Source organism: Ahaetulla prasina, chromosome 4 (assembly GCF_028640845.1).
Source record: "Ahaetulla prasina isolate Xishuangbanna chromosome 4, ASM2864084v1, whole genome shotgun sequence".
Lineage (NCBI taxonomy): Eukaryota > Metazoa > Chordata > Lepidosauria > Squamata > Colubridae > Ahaetulla > Ahaetulla prasina.
Genome location: NC_080542.1, coordinates 33,630,935 through 33,648,295, shown reverse-complemented (window position 1 = coordinate 33,648,295; position 17,361 = coordinate 33,630,935). Strand labels below are relative to the sequence as shown.

At 39.4% G+C, this 17,361-nt stretch overlaps 1 protein-coding gene across 4 annotated transcripts in view; it reads right to left on the bottom strand.

Moving 5' to 3' along the window:
• The window catches only part of HDAC5 (histone deacetylase 5), a 178,967-nt gene extending 164,377 nt beyond the window's left edge, over positions 1-14,590 (bottom strand). For 3 of the 4 annotated variants that reach the window (XM_058184075.1, XM_058184071.1, XM_058184074.1), the window contains exons 1-2: positions 14,309-14,590; positions 7,233-7,420 (exon numbers count right to left, since the gene is read on the bottom strand). Coding sequence is in view for 3 of the 4 variants with exons in the window: in XM_058184071.1 (XP_058040054.1) it covers positions 7,233-7,254 (22 nt within the window). In the remaining variant the exon portion in view is untranslated. Of the gene's footprint in view, positions 1-7,232; positions 7,421-7,742; positions 7,811-14,308 lie in introns of all 4 variants that reach the window. The other variant, XM_058184072.1, reaches the window with a different exon arrangement.
• Positions 14,591-17,361: the final 2,771 nt, after the last annotated feature.

The following is a 17,361-nucleotide window of genomic DNA, read 5'->3' as shown; positions in this document are numbered from 1 at the left end:
ACCTCGAGCACACGTACCATAGGTTCACCATCATGGGGCTACGGTATTAAAAATAAAGTACATTTACTTTATTAAAGTTTAAATATAAATAGCAATAGCATTTATTCACTACTCAATTGTATTTTACAGCATTCTCAAAGTGTAAATGCCAACATGTTGCCCCCAACAATCTGGTTCCTCATTTTACCAACCTGCAGGGTCGTGCTGAGGATTTTGGACAATATCTGCACGATAAAATCACTCAGATTCGGGATGGGCTGGACTCCGATTGGGTAGATTCAGGTGGGATGGCGGAGGCTGGTCTTGGTGAGGTTATCTGGGATGAGTTTGGTTCTGTGGCTCCCGAGGACATGGACAGGATACTGGGGAGACTGAATGCGACCACATGTTTGCTGGACCCATGTCCCTCCTGGTTGGTACTGGCCACACAGGAGGTTACACGAGGCTGGCTACAGGGAATTGTTTTAGAATAGAATAGAATAGAATTTTTATTGGCCAAGTGTGATTGGACACACAAGGAATTTGTCTTGGTGCATATGCTCTCAGTGTACATAAAAGAAAAGATACGTTCATCAAGGTACAACATTTACAACACAATTGATGGTCAATATATCAATATAAATCATAAGGATTGCCAGCAACAAGTTATAGTCATACAGCCATAAGTGGAAAGAGATTGGTGATGGGAACTATGAAACGATTAATAGTAGTGCAGATTCAGTAAATAGTCTGACAGTGTTGATGGAATTATTTGTTTAGCAGAGTGATAGCCTTCGGGAAAAAACTGTTCTTGTGTCTAGTTGTTCTGTTAACGCTTCTTTGATGGAGGGTGTCTTCCCGTCCGCCTTGAAAGAGGCGGTGATGAGGCCCTTTCTCAGGAAGCCTTCCCTGGATCCAGCTATTTTATCAAACTATCGTCCTGTCTCCAACCTTCATTTTGTGGCAAAGGTTGTTGAGAGTGTGGTGGCACGACAGCTTCCCCGGTACCTGGATGAATCTGTCTATCTAGACCCATTCCAGTCCAGTTTCCGACCTGGGTACAGCATGGAGACGGCCTTGGTCGCGTTGGTGGATGATCTCTGGAGGGCTCGGGATAGGGGTTGTTCCTCTGTCCTGGTCCTATTAGATCTTTCAGCGGCTTTTGATACCATCGACCATGGTATCCTGCTGTGACGGCTGGAGGGATTGGGAGTGGGGAGCACCGTTTTTCGGTGGTTCTCCTCCTACCTCTCTGACCGGACGCAGACGATGTTGGCAGGGGGGCAGAGATCGGCCGCGAGGCGCCTCACATGTGGGGTGCCGCAGGGGTCGGTTCTCTCGCCTCTCCTGTTCAACAACTATATGAAGCCGCTGGGTGAGATCATCCGTGGTTTTGGGGTGCAGTATCATCTGTACGCTGATGACACTCAGCTGTACATTTCCACCCCTGACCACCCCAACAAGGCCGTTGAAGTGATGTCCCGGTGTCTGGAGGCCCTGCGGGTCTGGATGGGGAGGAACAGGCTTCAACTCAATCCCTCCAAGACTGAGTGGCTATGGATGCCGGCATCCCGGTACAGCCAGCTAGTTCCATCGCTGACTGTTGGAGCCGAGTCATTGGCCCCTATGGAGAGGGTTCGCAACTTGGGCATTCTCCTGGCCGTTTGGCTGACGTTAGAAGAACATATGATGGCCGTCGCCAGGGGAGCTTTTTATCAGGTGTGCCTGATACGCCATTTGCGCCCCTTCATAGACCGGGATTCCCTATGCACGGTCACTCATGCCCTCGTCACTTCCCGCCTGGACTACTGTAACGTTCTCTACATGGGGCTCCCCTTGAAGAGCACCCGGAGGCTCCAACTGGTCCAGAATGCGGCTGCGCGGATGATAGAGGGAGCTACTCGTGGCTCCCATATAACACCTCTCCTGCGCAAGCTGCACTGGTTGCTGGTGGCCTTCCGGATGCAATTCAAGGTGTTGGTTACCACCTTTAAAGCGCTCCATGGCATAGGACTGGGCTATTTACGGGACCGCCTGCTGCCACCGATAGCCTCCCACCGACCTGTGCGCTCACACAGGGAGGGTCTCCTCAGGGTGCCGTCAGCCAAACAAAGTCGGCTGGCGACCCCCAGGGGGAGAGCCTTCTCTGTGGGAGCACCTACCCTCTGGAATGAGCTTCCTCTGGGGTTACGATTACTCCCCGACCTCCAGAACTTTCGCCGTGAACTCAAGACTTTTCTGTTTCACCACGCAGGGCTAGCCTAATACACTACGATTTTTAATTGGGTTTTTATCATTTCTTATTATAGTTTTAAATGGGGTTGGCCAAATTGAATAAGATTTTTAAGATTTTTTAAATTCTATTTATAAAAATTGTTTTATGTTGGCTGTGAGCCGCCCTGAGTCCTTCAGGAGAAGGGCAGTATAAAAATCTAAATAAATAAATAAATAAATAAAATAAACCTCGGAAGGATGGAAGGATGAATCAACCTTGAACTGGTCAGGATCGAACTCCTGGCTGTGGGCTGAGTTAGCCTGCAATATTGCATTCTAACCACTATGCCACCACCAAATATAGATGTTGCTATTTCTGGTATGTATTAAACATGTGAAGGGATTTTTGGGGGGAGAGAAAAAAAGAAAACGATAAGAAATAATTTGTGGGACACCATTTGAAGGGATTAAACATGAAGATTTATTTAAACATGAAGATTTATTTAAACATGAAGATTCTTAATATGTTGTTGTTTCTGATAGTTTTTAATGTTTTTTAACTAGGTACAAGAAATGAATCTCTAAAGATTTGTTTATAGGTAAGATTTGAGAATAGAGATTATTTTGTATTTGGAGAGAAATATATTACTGTGCTAAAAGTAAAATAAAGAAATAGGAAATTGATCAAGTTGATGAAGTTAAACTATATATTGTTACTGGTAACTCTTAATGGATTTTTACAGATTAGGACTGAATAATGAGGTTTTATAATTCCTTTATAGATAAGAGATGAGATATGGGAAGAACAGATCCTGGATTTAAATGTCAGAGAAAATAATAAATTTTTGAAATTGTATGTATCTTGAAGGGGAAAGTCATTTCTTTTAATTTTTTTCTCTTTTTTATGTTTTTTTCCCTTTTTCCCTACTTTTTAGTTTGTACTAATTCATTATCTTTATACTATTAATTTTTTAATAAAAATTATTATAAAAAATAAATATTTGAAAATATACTTTTGCATAATACAGATCATGGATATCGTACTGTCTTCTGCAATTAATGTGGAAATCAACAGTAAAATTAACTGGAGCATCTACAAGTGGGCTGAAAACAGTCTGGAGTCCATGGCAATCTGTGACTAAGGCCGAAATAATCCAGAAAGCATTCTATACAGTTTCCAGCAAAAAAAATCTGTTATTTAAGGCAAGGACTGGCAATCACTTGCAGGTTACCAGCAATTAAGATCAAACTGCTGAAAATCAGCAGCAATGGTCAATTTTTGGCATTACACTCCCTCTCTCCTCCTAAGAAATAAGAGTGGAAATGGAAGTGAAAACTCTTAGGAAACTGCTCCTATTCCACCATTAACCTCCTTGTCTTATTAGCTGAAAAATCACATGGTCCAAATGTGGACCTTTTGAACTGAATTTTGGAATGCGGTAATAAGCTAAAACTATCCCCAGACATTAGTGAGACTACACTCAATAATGAGTTTTCAGGAGTTGCCTCTAAAGAGGTCCAAACTTCTGTAATAAAACAGATATATGTAATAAATAGTAAATATGCAAACTATATGGAACATTTTATTAATTAAGTCAGTAATAGTAAAAAAGAAAAACTGTAGCAAAGAAAAGTGATCAGGGAATTGAGAGCAGGCTTTTTAACACGTTTTAATTTCATATTCTTTTTGCCCAGACAAAGCATTTTCTTAGCCCTAGCCCTTACCCCTCAAATGTATGAAGCAGGTATTTTGGTGCTAGCTAATTCTGTAATCAGCTAGAATTCATTTATTTTCTTCATTTCCTATGTTGCATTTCTTATGTTTAGCTGTCCAGCCCCCTACACAAATATCTGCATCCCGTCTTTCAAAAGAAAGCTTAATATATTAGTCTCTATCAAAGGTGACTGCAGGGTATGGTCAAATAAATCAAGATGTCCATCATGAGGGTGTCATTGAAGCGTCACCTATTTTATGTATATTGCAAAGCTCTGGTCACACCATTATGGCTGCCATTTTTATAACATGCACTATATTTTAAAACTTTTAGGATCTAGGATCAGGAACTGCTCTGCAATTTTGCCAAATTAAAAAAAAAAAAACCTCTTATAAGATTGACAATAGATGAGCAGTTTCAGCCTAGAATGGCTTTCTCAAATTTCTTCAGATGTGTTTTGATTCCAGTAATCTCTAACTAGCATAGTCATTGACATTTTGAAATCAGAAATAACTGGAGAGATCAATTTGCCTGAAAGTCAATAAAATTTAAATGACTTACCTCTGTATTTTTTGGAGTATGAGACACACTTTTTCCCCCAAAAGAGAGTGAAAATCTCAGTGCCTCTTATACTCTGAATGTAGCACATGCAGCAGCTTCTCAAATGGAGGCTTCAGAGGCTGAAAGAAACTTCAGGGGAAAAGAAGCTCCCAGACAGAGCTTCAGAAAAGAAGCTCCAGACAGAGCTTCAGAAAAAAAGCCCACAAATAGAGCTTCAGAAAAGAAGTCCCCACATAGAGCTTCAGAGGATTTTTTTCTGAAGTTCTGTTTTGGAGGCTTTCAGAGGCAGAAAAAAGTTCTTTTCTGAAACAGTTTCAGTGGCAGGGAAAAAAAGCAAAAAAAAGCAAGGCACAGAGCTCACAACCAAGGAACCTGTTGCTAAAATTCACTTCTGGGAACAGCTGATTGGATATATTCCAGGAGGCCAATTCACCTGTCAATCAGCTTTTTTCTTATTTTTCTCCCCAAAAACTAAGGTGCGTCTTATACTCCAGTGCGTCTTCTACTCCGAAAAATATGGTATTTCATTTATACAGAATTCAACCCAGGTACTCCATCAAAGAGACAGACTATCTTTACTTGTATGTATTTTTCAAAATAAAGCATGCAGAATTCTAAACTCACCTTTTGGTCTTGCTTCATGAATTTGGAAACAATCTTGTGGATATTTAAAATTATGCATGAACATAAAAAAAATATTAAAGAAAAGTATTTTATTAGCAAAGCTGCATTCCTTTATTCTCACACAATGGATTTTGAACACAATACATTCTTTAGGAATAGCACTATTTTCTTCTCTTCTGAATAAAATTTTTGAGAGAACACTTCTTCCTTTTTGTTCTCTTTCTACAGGAAAATTATATTAATTACTTGTGAATAATGTATGAAATTTATGTATATTCTATATTCCTCAACCTACAAAATTCTTTCCAAGTGATGTCCAAAAGTATTCCTTATTCTTCATAAACAGGCATTACTTGCAATTCATGTTTGATCAAGAACTAGAAGCTAAAAACAAATAGCAAGCTTTGTTATGTATTGTTATAGAGTTCTGCAATTAGAAAAGCAATCAACAGCTAGATAATATTAGCCTGTCCTATGAAGTTATCCTCTGTCACTTCCAGAGGATACCTGGAATGGAGCACACTGAGCTAAGAAAGCATGAAAGAATAGACTATCTCAGTAGTTAAGGCAATAGACTAGAAAAGTTTGTGAGTTCAAATTCAACTTTAGGCATAAAAGTCAGCTGAATAACTTTGGGCCAGTCACTCTTTGTCAGCCCAACTCACTTCACATGGTTGTTGTGATGGGAAAAATAGCAGGAGGGAGGAATACTAGGTGTATTTGTCACCTTGAATTATTTATAAAAATAATAAAGGTAGGGAAAAGGAAAGAAAGGAAGGAAGGAAGGAAGGAAGGAAGGAAGGAAGGAAGGAAGGAAGGAAGGAAGGAAGGAAGGAAGGAAGGTAGGTAGGTACTTACTTTAATCTTCTCAGGAAAGATTCAGCAAGTTATAAGTCAATCAAATGTTTTATATGTCCATGTCACTCCGAAAGTATTCAAATCATTTGCATGCAAGGCAAAACCAATTTAAAAACCAATATAAAAGTAGAAAATTGTAATTTCATAGTTGGAAAACCCAGAACATGAGATTAAGACAGATGTCCAAATGAGCAAGTACCGTACATATTTGTACAGGATAGGAGGTTACTAATATTTTTTTCAGATTAAGTTCAAAGTACTGGTAAGAGAAAAACAGTCTGAGGATGGGATGCCTAATGAGCAACTTATTCCATATCAATCTGTCCATCCCCACAATTCCGAAGAAGAGGCTTTACTCTACATCCCAACAATTTCAAAAAAATGCACAAGTGTTGTAAGCTTGAGAGATTCATCAATCATCAGACCCAATTCTCTACCACAATTAGTGATAGCAAATTATAAAGAATGTGTACGGGAAAGGACAGTTTTGTCTAAAACTGAAAAGCAATAAGGAAATGAGAAATGCACATGCATTGGGGGAAACCAGATTCATTTAAAGACCATGTAATTCACTTAACTATAGTGGTTTGCTTAACAACATGACAAAAATGCTCATAAAGTCAGGAGTGACTTACTTAACTATATTGTTTAGCAGTACAGAATATCTGATGCCAATTGTAGTCATAAGTCAAGGACTGCCTGTACTCCAGTATCATTGAGGCTGTTTCCGCATCAACACTTTATCACTCATTCACCACTAATGTATGTATTTCTAGCACATATGTATCATTCATACTTAACCACAAGAGATTGCTTTGAATTATTCTGAAACAAATCATCATTGATGCATGTATTTATTTTTCTGGAATGCTTGTCAGAGAGGTGGGGGGGGGGAGAGAGAGAGAAAGAGAGAGGGAGGGAGAGAGGGAGAGGAAGAGAGGGAGAGTGTGTGTGTAAGGAAAAAGCCTGTTTAGCATGGCACTGGAAAAATAGAAACTTTCAACCTCCCTTAGTAATTACAAGCCAAGGACAGATTGGGGTAGTTAGATTAGATTGTAGCAAGTGTAGCAATCATAGGTAGTTTGAAATACATTATTAATTAAATTACTGCAAAGTATAAAGAGATGCAAATTCCCAAGTGAAACTCTTAACTTCATTAATAAAATCAGAAATAGCCACATCTTCACCAGCCCAAAACCATACATCTCTTTGTTCCAACCTGACAAAACCCAAGAAAACTACCCACTTTTTCAGCCATTTTTGCCTGATTTTTTAACTTACCTGATTCATTCTTGGAACTCATGTTTTTCTTCTTAGTAAGATCGATGACAGAAGGCTTTGGTTTTCAGAGCTGGACCTATGGTAGCCTTCACTTACGGATGGGGATTGGTAGTCAGAAAGGTCAAATGCTGTTTAGCCAATTCTGTAGGGACATCCCTTGAAGAGAAAAGGAAATCCTTCTTGGAGCCCTTGGAGGGGAAAAAAAAAAGGAAAGGAAATATTAATATCCTGTTTCTTAGCCTAACAGAAAAAGACCAACCGGCCAGGATCAACCTGTACTGCAAAAGAAGTTAACAAAGACAATATAGAATGAGCCCATTTCAAAATAGTTTATTTAATCTTGCTCGCCATCACATTTGCAGAGAAACAGTGATAGCATGTTATCACATGTTCCTTTCAACATGAACACAACATTGCCAGTCAGCACCTTTCTATCACAGCATATTTGGCTAAGTAGCCACAAGTCTCTTCATTCTTTACGGATGTTGTTTATGTATCTGACTATTTTACCTCAGTTTGAATTTTCTCTCATGGATTCACTGACCGGCTGAAAACAGTCCTTGATAAAATCAGAGAATCTAAGGCAAAAGAGAAAAACTGCTTTTATTAAATGTAGAGCAGACAGCTCAAGACAATGAGCCCAAATCAGATTATAGCTAATATATATAGACTGTAGACTCTATGGATTAAATACACAGAGAACGTTTACCCATTTCACGACCACACAGCACAATAGGGATCAGATACCTAAGGGAAAAAACCTAGTATGAATCTCTTCTCCTACAAGTTTATTTTAAACACTGCCTGCAAACACAAACCCACACGTGCCACAGAAACAAAATAACTGATAAAACTGTTTTACTCACTCATACATAAACACAAGGAGTACACAATAAATAACTCAAGTTATGAATGAACTGATACCCACAGCACAGCATGTGCAGCAGGCACGATCAAGGCTACTGTTACCCTGATAGGCTAAACCACAGAGCTTTAATTGCTGCGTGCCAATGTTATTACTCAAGGTTTTGGCGATTAAGCTTATTTACAATAAACTACGTGCTCTTCTGTGCAGTTCACAACTGTATCAAATCATCATCCTTTCGGGCTCTCAGGCAGCACAGCAGCACTTTCATGACTGGTGGCAAGGAAAGTGAAAAATCAAAGCCTTTTCAGTTAAGCATTCAATTTGTTTGTAATATATAACATTAATACATAAAGGCATGGAGATGGCTCAGTGAAAGTGTCAAATGTCATATTCAGGCTTCATATTCAAATTGTAGACTATAGGTAGTCCTCAACTTAGAACCACAATTAAGCCCAACTTTCTGTTGCTAAGACAGTTGTTAAGTGAGTTTTGCCCCCAATTTATGACCTTTCGTGCCATACTGTTAAGTAAATCGCTGCAATCATTTAGTTAGTAACACTATTGTTAAAGTCAATCTGGCTTCCCCATTGATTTTGCTTGTCAGAAGGACACAAAAGTTAAGTACCTGATGCTGGGCACTAAAACCATCATAAACACATGCCAAGTGTCCGAATTTTGAACACATCACGGGGATGCTGTAATGGTCATAAGTGTGAAAAATGATCATAAATCACTTTTTTTAGTGCCACTGTAACTTTGAACAGTCACTAAACAAATAGTTGTAAGATGAGGTTAAAAAGGTAAAGGTTCCCCTCGCACATATGTGCTAATCATTCCCAACTCTAGGGGACGGTGCTCATTTTCGTTTTAAAGTCGAAGAGCCAGCGCTGTCCGAAGACGTCTCTGTGGTCATGTGGCCAGCATGACTAAACGCCAAAGACGCATGGAAACTGTTACTTTCCCACCAAAGGTGGTACCTATTTTTCTACTTGCATTTTTACGTGCTTTCGAACTGCTAGGTTGGCAGAAGCTGGGACAAGTAATGCAAGCTCACCCCATTATAGAGCACATGGGATTCGAACCGCTGAACTGCCGATCTTTTGATTGGCAAGCTCAACGTCTTAGCCGCTGAGCCACTGCATCTCTTAAGATGAGTTTACTCCTGAGTAAAAAAATCAAAATATAAACCAGTGAGGCAGTCAATGCACTTGCGCAAAGCCCAGGTTTGGGTTGCGTGTGAGCAAAGTGAGAATGCACGTGCCAATCACGTCAAAGCGTATGCGCAAAGTGAACTGGTGGTAACACCGGTTAGAACCCACAACTGCAAGAAAGGTTGTAAAATGGTGCAAAACTCACTTAACAATTGTGTTGCTTAGCAACAGGAATTTAAACATAATTGTCCTACCCATTTCTAAGAATGTTTGGGAAAAAAAGTAAGGCTACAGATGGCAGTACTGTACTTCACTCCCTCTAGTAGTTATTGGGGGAAGTTTGATTTATAGTATTTTTTTTTATTTTTTTATTTTATTTGAATTTATATCCCGCCCTTCTCTGAAGACTCAGTGCGGCTTACATTGTGTAAGGCAATATAAGTATCAAAGCAAATTCCAGTGACCTCTGCTCTAAGGAACAGACCTTTTTCTTTCTTACTGGAAGAAGAAAGGAGTCAAAGTAGAAATTTGGGGACGAAATTCTAAGTGGTGTTAGGAAAAAAACTAAGGTCATCTAGTTGAAAACTCAAAGTTCTTCGCACGTGATATGTTCGCGATTCCAGAACATGATATTTCTGGTAATCCTGTTCAGCAGCTTTGTAACAGTCAACATTGTTTTCTTTGCATTACACATGGCAATGGAGGATGGGAGAGGTTAAAGTAACAGAGATTTGCCTATGGTCATACAGCAAAGACCATCATTGTGAACCAGGTATTTCCTGTCCAACAAGTCATATTCTTAAATGCCCCGTGAGGTACCCAAAGCATGGCAAGTTACATATGTCAATCAGAAACATAACAGTCATGCCATATGGGCAGTAGAGTACAAGTGTGCTGATCAAAGTCACCTTCTCGGCAGGTGCTTCTGATAGTTACAGAGGGTAGCGGGTCTTTTTGCAAAAAACACAAAAAGACCCGCTACCCTCAAGGATTTATCACTCAGTTTACCTAGATGAAATTTCTTTATATCTTGACAGGGTAGATATATGAAAACTACCAAAATCAGATTCCAGGAGGTAGTTCAGAGGCAATTTTTACACATTCTCTATTATATTCTGTAGGCAACTAATGCCTGCCAGTCCATTCCAAACCAAAACTGTACTGAATCCATGTTTGAGTGAAATATAATCCATTTGCAGGCTTGGCTAGCAAATTACCCATTCTAGTAATCAGGATGCCTAATAACCGTAACAACCTACTGAATGAATACTTAGAGTAACGAAGTACATACAGTCCACTGGAAAGCACAGCTAAATAGAAGTGTAACATCATGCTAGGGTGGACTAAAACAATGATATGCCAGAGACTATGAGAAAATCAAAATATGACTAATGTTTAAAAGTACCAAAAGTCAGGACATAGCTTCTATGATCAAAAACTGCCAAGCAAACAATTATATTTGTCCCCAAAATGTCCTCTAAATTGTTAAAAGTATTCTGTGACAAATTGATGAAAACAAGTGAGGTCAGTGTCCAACACTTTTAGGTTATAAAACAGGAAACAAAAAGAAGCTCTGTATGAAACACAAAAGGCATTTGTGGGTGTCCATATAAGTGTGTTAAGAAATTATCCATTCTATCTATATACCACTAAAATGCTCACATTTACTAGCATGTTTATAACCTTCAACTGCATCAGAGGGCAATAATTACTGAACCACTACACCTTAAAGGGGCTAACTTTCAGAATGCTGAGACTTATTACTTCTTGGGAATTAAATTTAGGAAAGCTGAGGGTCCTTCAGCACCACTGTGAAGCTGTGATCAACCAGAGTTATGTGGTTGTTATTACAATGTTCTTGCCAGCTTCCCACAAGTCGATGGATAAGCCAGTAGGAAGTGTAAACTCAATCACTTCCATAGCCCTTCCCAGTCCCTCTGCATTTCCATTGTGCTGGCCACTTGCATAGCTCCATAGACCCTTCCTGATCTCGCAGCATCTCTTGTGCACACCCGTGCACTCTTCCTGACCTATGCTGCACCTCAGCCACCATCCCATTGGAGATACCCTGGGATGGGGAGCGAAGGTGGTCAATGGCTCCTTTGTTCCACCTCCCCCAGCAAAGTAGCAAGTATTTTCATGGGTCAGCTAAGAAGGAGGAATGACTTCTGGCATTCTCTACCAGCTTCCAACAAACCATATCAATGGAGAAGGCAGCAGGAAGTCAGAAGCTGCTTCTACTCCATTGCTTTTTGCCTGCCTGTGTTCATTCTGTTTTTCTCTTTAAGTAAATATCTCTGAAAGGATTGACCCAAAAGGTCATAGGTTGTTTAGTGTTGTTGTGGCTTTTTTGGTCTGCTACTTCTCTTGTTACCTTTTTCAACAGAGAACTTTCTGGAATCCAGAAGCTACAAGACAACTTTTGGTTGCTCATTTTAAATAACCCCTCTGTTTTCATTAATTATGAAATCACGTTGTTCAGCAATGTGTAGCTCCGATTAGTTGCTTTAGAAATGGGTTAAAAGAACAGTTATAGTTAAATTTTGATTTAAAAAAAACCAGTGCAACTATTGTACCATTTACTGTTGCTTTTTGTTATCATTCTTCCCACTGGGGATGAAGATCTCGAAAGGGAAGGAAATAAATTCCCTGGTTTTCCCCTCCCAAGAAATGAAACACAAATACAAATTCAGCCTCAGCAATTAAACTCTGCTTATTTCTCATATAAACTCTTTCATGTAACCATACATGTGCACACATTGCCTTGCAAGGTGGTAAGAATAAAGAAGAATATGAAACAATTGTGCTAACAAGGCACAATGATAAATAGCTACAACAAAAAATAACCCAAAAAGGATTTGAGAACTTTTAATCACATGGATCTCAAAAATCAGGTGATTAAGCTTACAAATATTATTTTTGGAAGATTAGAGGTAGTGTGGCTGCTTTTACAGGCAATTATGCATATTAATACTTCAGAACCATTTTAAGTTGTTTTCCAGTTATAAGGAAAACGGGCAGAGCAAGGATATTTGACTTCTTTCAGTTCTTAAGATGACTAGAAAAATGTTCTTAAGGCTAATATAAAGACCTGCAAACTCAGCAGTCCATATAATTGATTACTCTTGTATTGCTGTCTTTTCTATTTCTTCTGAACATAGCATGAGAGAACAAGAAGCTGATATATATTTTTTTCAAGAGAAAAACAAATTTTCTGTGAACCATGCATTTGGTTTTTGCCTACAAATTAAAAAAATGTAGCGGTCATAAAGGTGATATGCATCTATCCAATGAGAAAGTATTCATAATTTCATCAGAAAAAAAACCTCAGCTGAACTGCCCAAATAAAACGTTGCAATATTCTATTCCAAGTGGAATAGATGTACAGTAAGCTATTTGCATCACATTCTAGGTCTAATCATGTCTCAACATTACTAATTAACATTGTAAACATTTTGTATTTTTTTACCTTTTTTGGTTTTGCCCTTTGTTCCATTTTGTTTCTACTTACTTGATATTGTATCTAATCAAATGACTGTTAAGTCATCCAAATTTATGTCATGATATATCTTAGTTTTAAAATACCACAAAACTCCTGCTTTTGCCTGCAGCAGAATCATACTCCCACAATTTATCAACATGGTATTCATTAAGTCTTACTCATTTACATTCCAAGGCATGCTATAGGAAAGAACAGTTCCCAGATATCAGAAAAGCTTTGTCAAGGTACAAAGAAGTAAAAAAAAATGGAAATAAAAGGTTGGGGGGGAACCTTAAAGGTTCTTTTGCCCAAATTTATTTTCCTGTCTTACCTTTCCTTTGTTTTTTCTACATGATATAAACATATAATATGGTGTCTGCATCAGCAGGAACATTATTCTTTGCCCAATCAACCTTTGAATTGTATGTCCTTATTACTGCCTCAAAGGTCAGAAAAATTGCACAAGGAAACCCCAAACAAAGAATGGAAAGGGGTATAGAGTAACTTTGCCACAAGATTTTAAACAATGGTGACGCTTAAAGTCTTTTTTTTAATTCTTGCTTATAGCTTGCTTTAGCAATCTCACACAAACTGCAGAAGACAGATTTGGAAAAGAATTCCCAGAACCAAGTTAAGAATGTTGAAATACGGAAATAAAAACCACTGAGAGAGAGAGCTAGTCGAAGAATGCACAAAAACGATGGGAAGAGATCAGAGTAAAAAACATCCACCTCTTCAGAAGAATAACACTGAACTGAACACAGCAAGTAACAGGGACAGTTTCTGTGTTTTGAAAAAGGCTCAAAGCCAATCTTTTTGTCTGTCTTGTAACTAGCACTCATTTCTGGCACTAGAGCCTTGAGAAGTCTTCCATTGTTATAGGCGCAGCCCCCACATCCGAGGCTTTCCCTACTCTTCTCCGACCCTGGGATTCTTACTTGATGTGCCAAACTACAAAGCCCAACATTCTCAGTCAGTCTTCGCTAGATTCTTCTTCCAAAAATAATGGTGGAAGTTGTAGTCCAGGAGTTTATCAACGGCACTAGTGGGGGAGAAAAGGTCCCTTTTGGGCTGCCCCATCAAAGAGAATCGAGCCACCGTCTTCAATGACAGGGCGGAAGGCGGAGTATCCTTGTGAAGCAACACCCCAACTCCACCCTGGACCGGGTGCTCTACGCGTTGGGCAACACGATCGCCCCGCAAGCGGCCCGTTAGTTTTCCGACGGGCGCGCTTCAGCCTCTCCATTTTCACCCTCTTTCCACTTGGATCGGACAGCCACGTCTTTAGGCAAAAAACCTCAGGCCCACCGGAGACCCCCAGCCCGGCGCGGATCCCGCCACCACCTCCCCTCCCCCCACCACCACCCGTGTGCCGCTCTGCAGTTTCAGATCCTTTCTTTGGCGAGCAGCTGCGGAACCTCCAGCATTCAAGCCACCGGCGGGCCGGGGCGGCAGCGGCAGCAGCAGCAGCAGCAGCAGCAACAACAGCAAGCAAGCAAGCTAGATCGTGCAATGGGGAGCACCAACCCAAAGCTTTCCGCCGACACGCTTCAGCCATCCCGCTCTCTTTCTTTACCTGGAAGAAGATCGGGGAAAAATGGCGCGTTCCTGCTGCTGCTGCGGCTGCTTTCCTTGCAGATGTGCGTGCAGGATGGGAAGCTGCAATTACTGGGCCCGGCCTACCCTAGATCGATTTCTTCCTGACCTCCCCTCTCCAACAAGAAAACTATAACCGGCTGTCCTGCCGCGGCAACCCTTCATAACCACAACCACCTCCTCCTTTTCCTCTTCTCCTCCATCTTTGCAGCTGGCTTTGCTCGCCCGCCGCTACCGCCGCCAAACACTAACAACAACATTTAGTGACGTCATTCGAGATCACGTGATCGCCCATTGCTCTATAAATAGCCTCGCAGCTTACTCCGTGAAGGAGCGAGCTTTAGGGAGGGGCGGTATCTGTACCTGCTTGTCTCCCTGCAGTTAAAGGGTCCGCTGAGAAGTAGTTCTCTAAATAGTGGGTTTCCTCATCCTTTTTATCCCCCAAAAGGGTTGCCTCCAAGCATATTATTTGATTGATCTCAAATAAAAACTAGGACGGTCTGATTATCCCTGCTTTTCATAGCAGAAATAACCAGGGTTGATCTGACCATATAAAAGAGAAGCAGTTGCTTCAGGCAGCAGAACTGAATTGTGCACCATTAACATCAGATTAAACCTTTAATGGGGTTTTTGTTTCCCTTTTGCTTAGTCTGTTGGGGTCAATCTTGCCATTTAAAGTTACAAAACTGAGGTAAAGGTTTCAATGTTCTCCAATGTGCCCATTGGAGCACAGCTAATTCTCAACTTAAAACCATTCGAAGTTACATTAGCACTGAAAAAATTACTTAATAATGCTTTTAATACGATTGTGTGGCAGCATGCCCTTGGACACATGATCAAAATTCAGGCACTTTGCAACTGGCATGTATTTATGATGGTTGCAGTATCCCAGGGTCATGTGATCACCTTTTAAAGTAAAGGTCCCCTCGCAAATACATGCTAGTCATTCCTGACTCTAGGGGGCGGTGCTCATCTCTTATTTCAAAGTCGAAGAGCCAGCGCTGTTCAAAGATGTCTCCATGGTCATGTGGCTGGCATGACTCAATGCCAAAGACGCACGGAACGCTGTTACCTTCCTACCAAAGGTGGTCCCTATTTTTCTACTTGCATTTTTTACGTGCTTTCAAACTGCTAGGTTGGCAGAAGCTGAGAAGTAACGGGAGCTCACCCCGTTATGCGGCACTAGGGATTCAAACTGCTGACCTTTCGATCAACAAGTTCAGCGGCTTACCCACTAAGCCATCACGTCCCTTGTGTGATCACCTTTTTGCGACCCGCCAATAAGCAAAACAAATGGGGAAGTCAGATTCACGTAACAACTATGTTACTAACAACTGCAGTGATTCACTTAACAACTGTGGCAAGAAACATCATAAAATGGGACCCAATTCACAATTTTTTTGCTTACCAAAAAATTGGCTGTGGTTGTAAGTCGAGGACTACTGAATCCTAAAGCAACATTATTATATAGGAGATATATTTCTTGGTTATTTCTTAGGGCCAGATATTTATTTTAACTATTAAAATCCCATCTAAGTGCCAGTTTATATTAACATGACATAAACATCAATAGAAGCACAGATTAAAAAATAGGGTCAAGGAAAAGTTAAAACAAGTACAATGTTACACACTAATACATACTTACATTTATGTGCATGTGTAAAAAACAAAGTTTTGAGACACCTGAGATACTAGTTATATTGTTATAACTAGTATCTAGTTATATTGTTTACTAAAGCAAAAATTGACTAATATGTTAGAAAGCATATTTATGCAAGGTTTTATTATCAGTATATACTGCTTATAGGCGTATTCAAACTAATTCTTTTAGAAGCAATTTACTATACAGCCAATGCATTCTTAATGAACTCCTGTGATTTAATGAACACATTAAAGTATAAATTAATTACAACAGCTGGATTGCACAACGTGCTTAATCACAAGCTAGATTTTTTATTAAGTTTTAGACAATGTTAATATTCCTTAGTGCCAATCAAATTCCTATTTTTCCTATTACCTATTTCTTCAGAATTTAGGGATGCAAGTAATAAAATTCAAAAATACTGTTCTGCTATATAAACATGGACTGTGTATGATCGGACATCAGCTTTTGGCCAGTCTTTGCTAATACCATTTGTAAATTTTAAGTCATTTTAGTCTTTACATGCTACTTCAAAATATTATTTGCTTGTTTCTTGCATTATATATAATTTTATGTATTAGAACATTGGTTCTTAACCTATGGTCTGAGGATCCCTGAGGGGCTGCAATGTCATCACAGATGGTCTGTGAAGGCTTGAAGAAATGTTATGATTTAAATCTTAAGTCTTGGGGGTATGTGGCCATGGTCTGTGATGTATAATATATGTGATTTTTATACTCTGGTTTGTGTGAAATTATTCAATAAACAATGGCTATAGAAACTATATATTAATGTGCTGCATGAATAGAATTCAATGATGGCTTAGTTTTTCAGGTTTAAAATGTGCTTAGTTTGCAGTTTGGTGAGTTGTGCCAACAGCCAAATTCTTCCCAAATTATGAGCAATTTATATTTAAGATACAAATCACTACGTTCCTTTAGAAAGCTGTCAATTGAAAATTATGGAAAGTTCCACTAAAATCTTTTCAGAGAAAATTGTTTTTATCTTTTCCGCTCAAGGAGGGAAGTAATAGCCTAAGAAAAAGGATAGAGATAGATGTTGATAGAGGTATTACCTATAAGCAAGTCTTTTCTGCTTAGAGTTAAGGAGTTGCCCATAATATTTTGAGGTCCAAAATTTCCTCTAATGAATGAAAAGGTCAAATAGAAATTTGCTTATTATCTCAAAGAAAATAAATATTGCAAATTTATTGCAATATACCTTAAAGCTGTTGGGAATTGGGCAGTATGCAAATTTAAATAATGATAAGAATGACCAAACCAGCATACATGAATTCATATATGCAGGGCCATCCATGTCTATTTCTAGGTTAGCACTTAAGATTCAGAAACATGGTAAATATTTTAAAAAGTATTTGCCATTACGACATC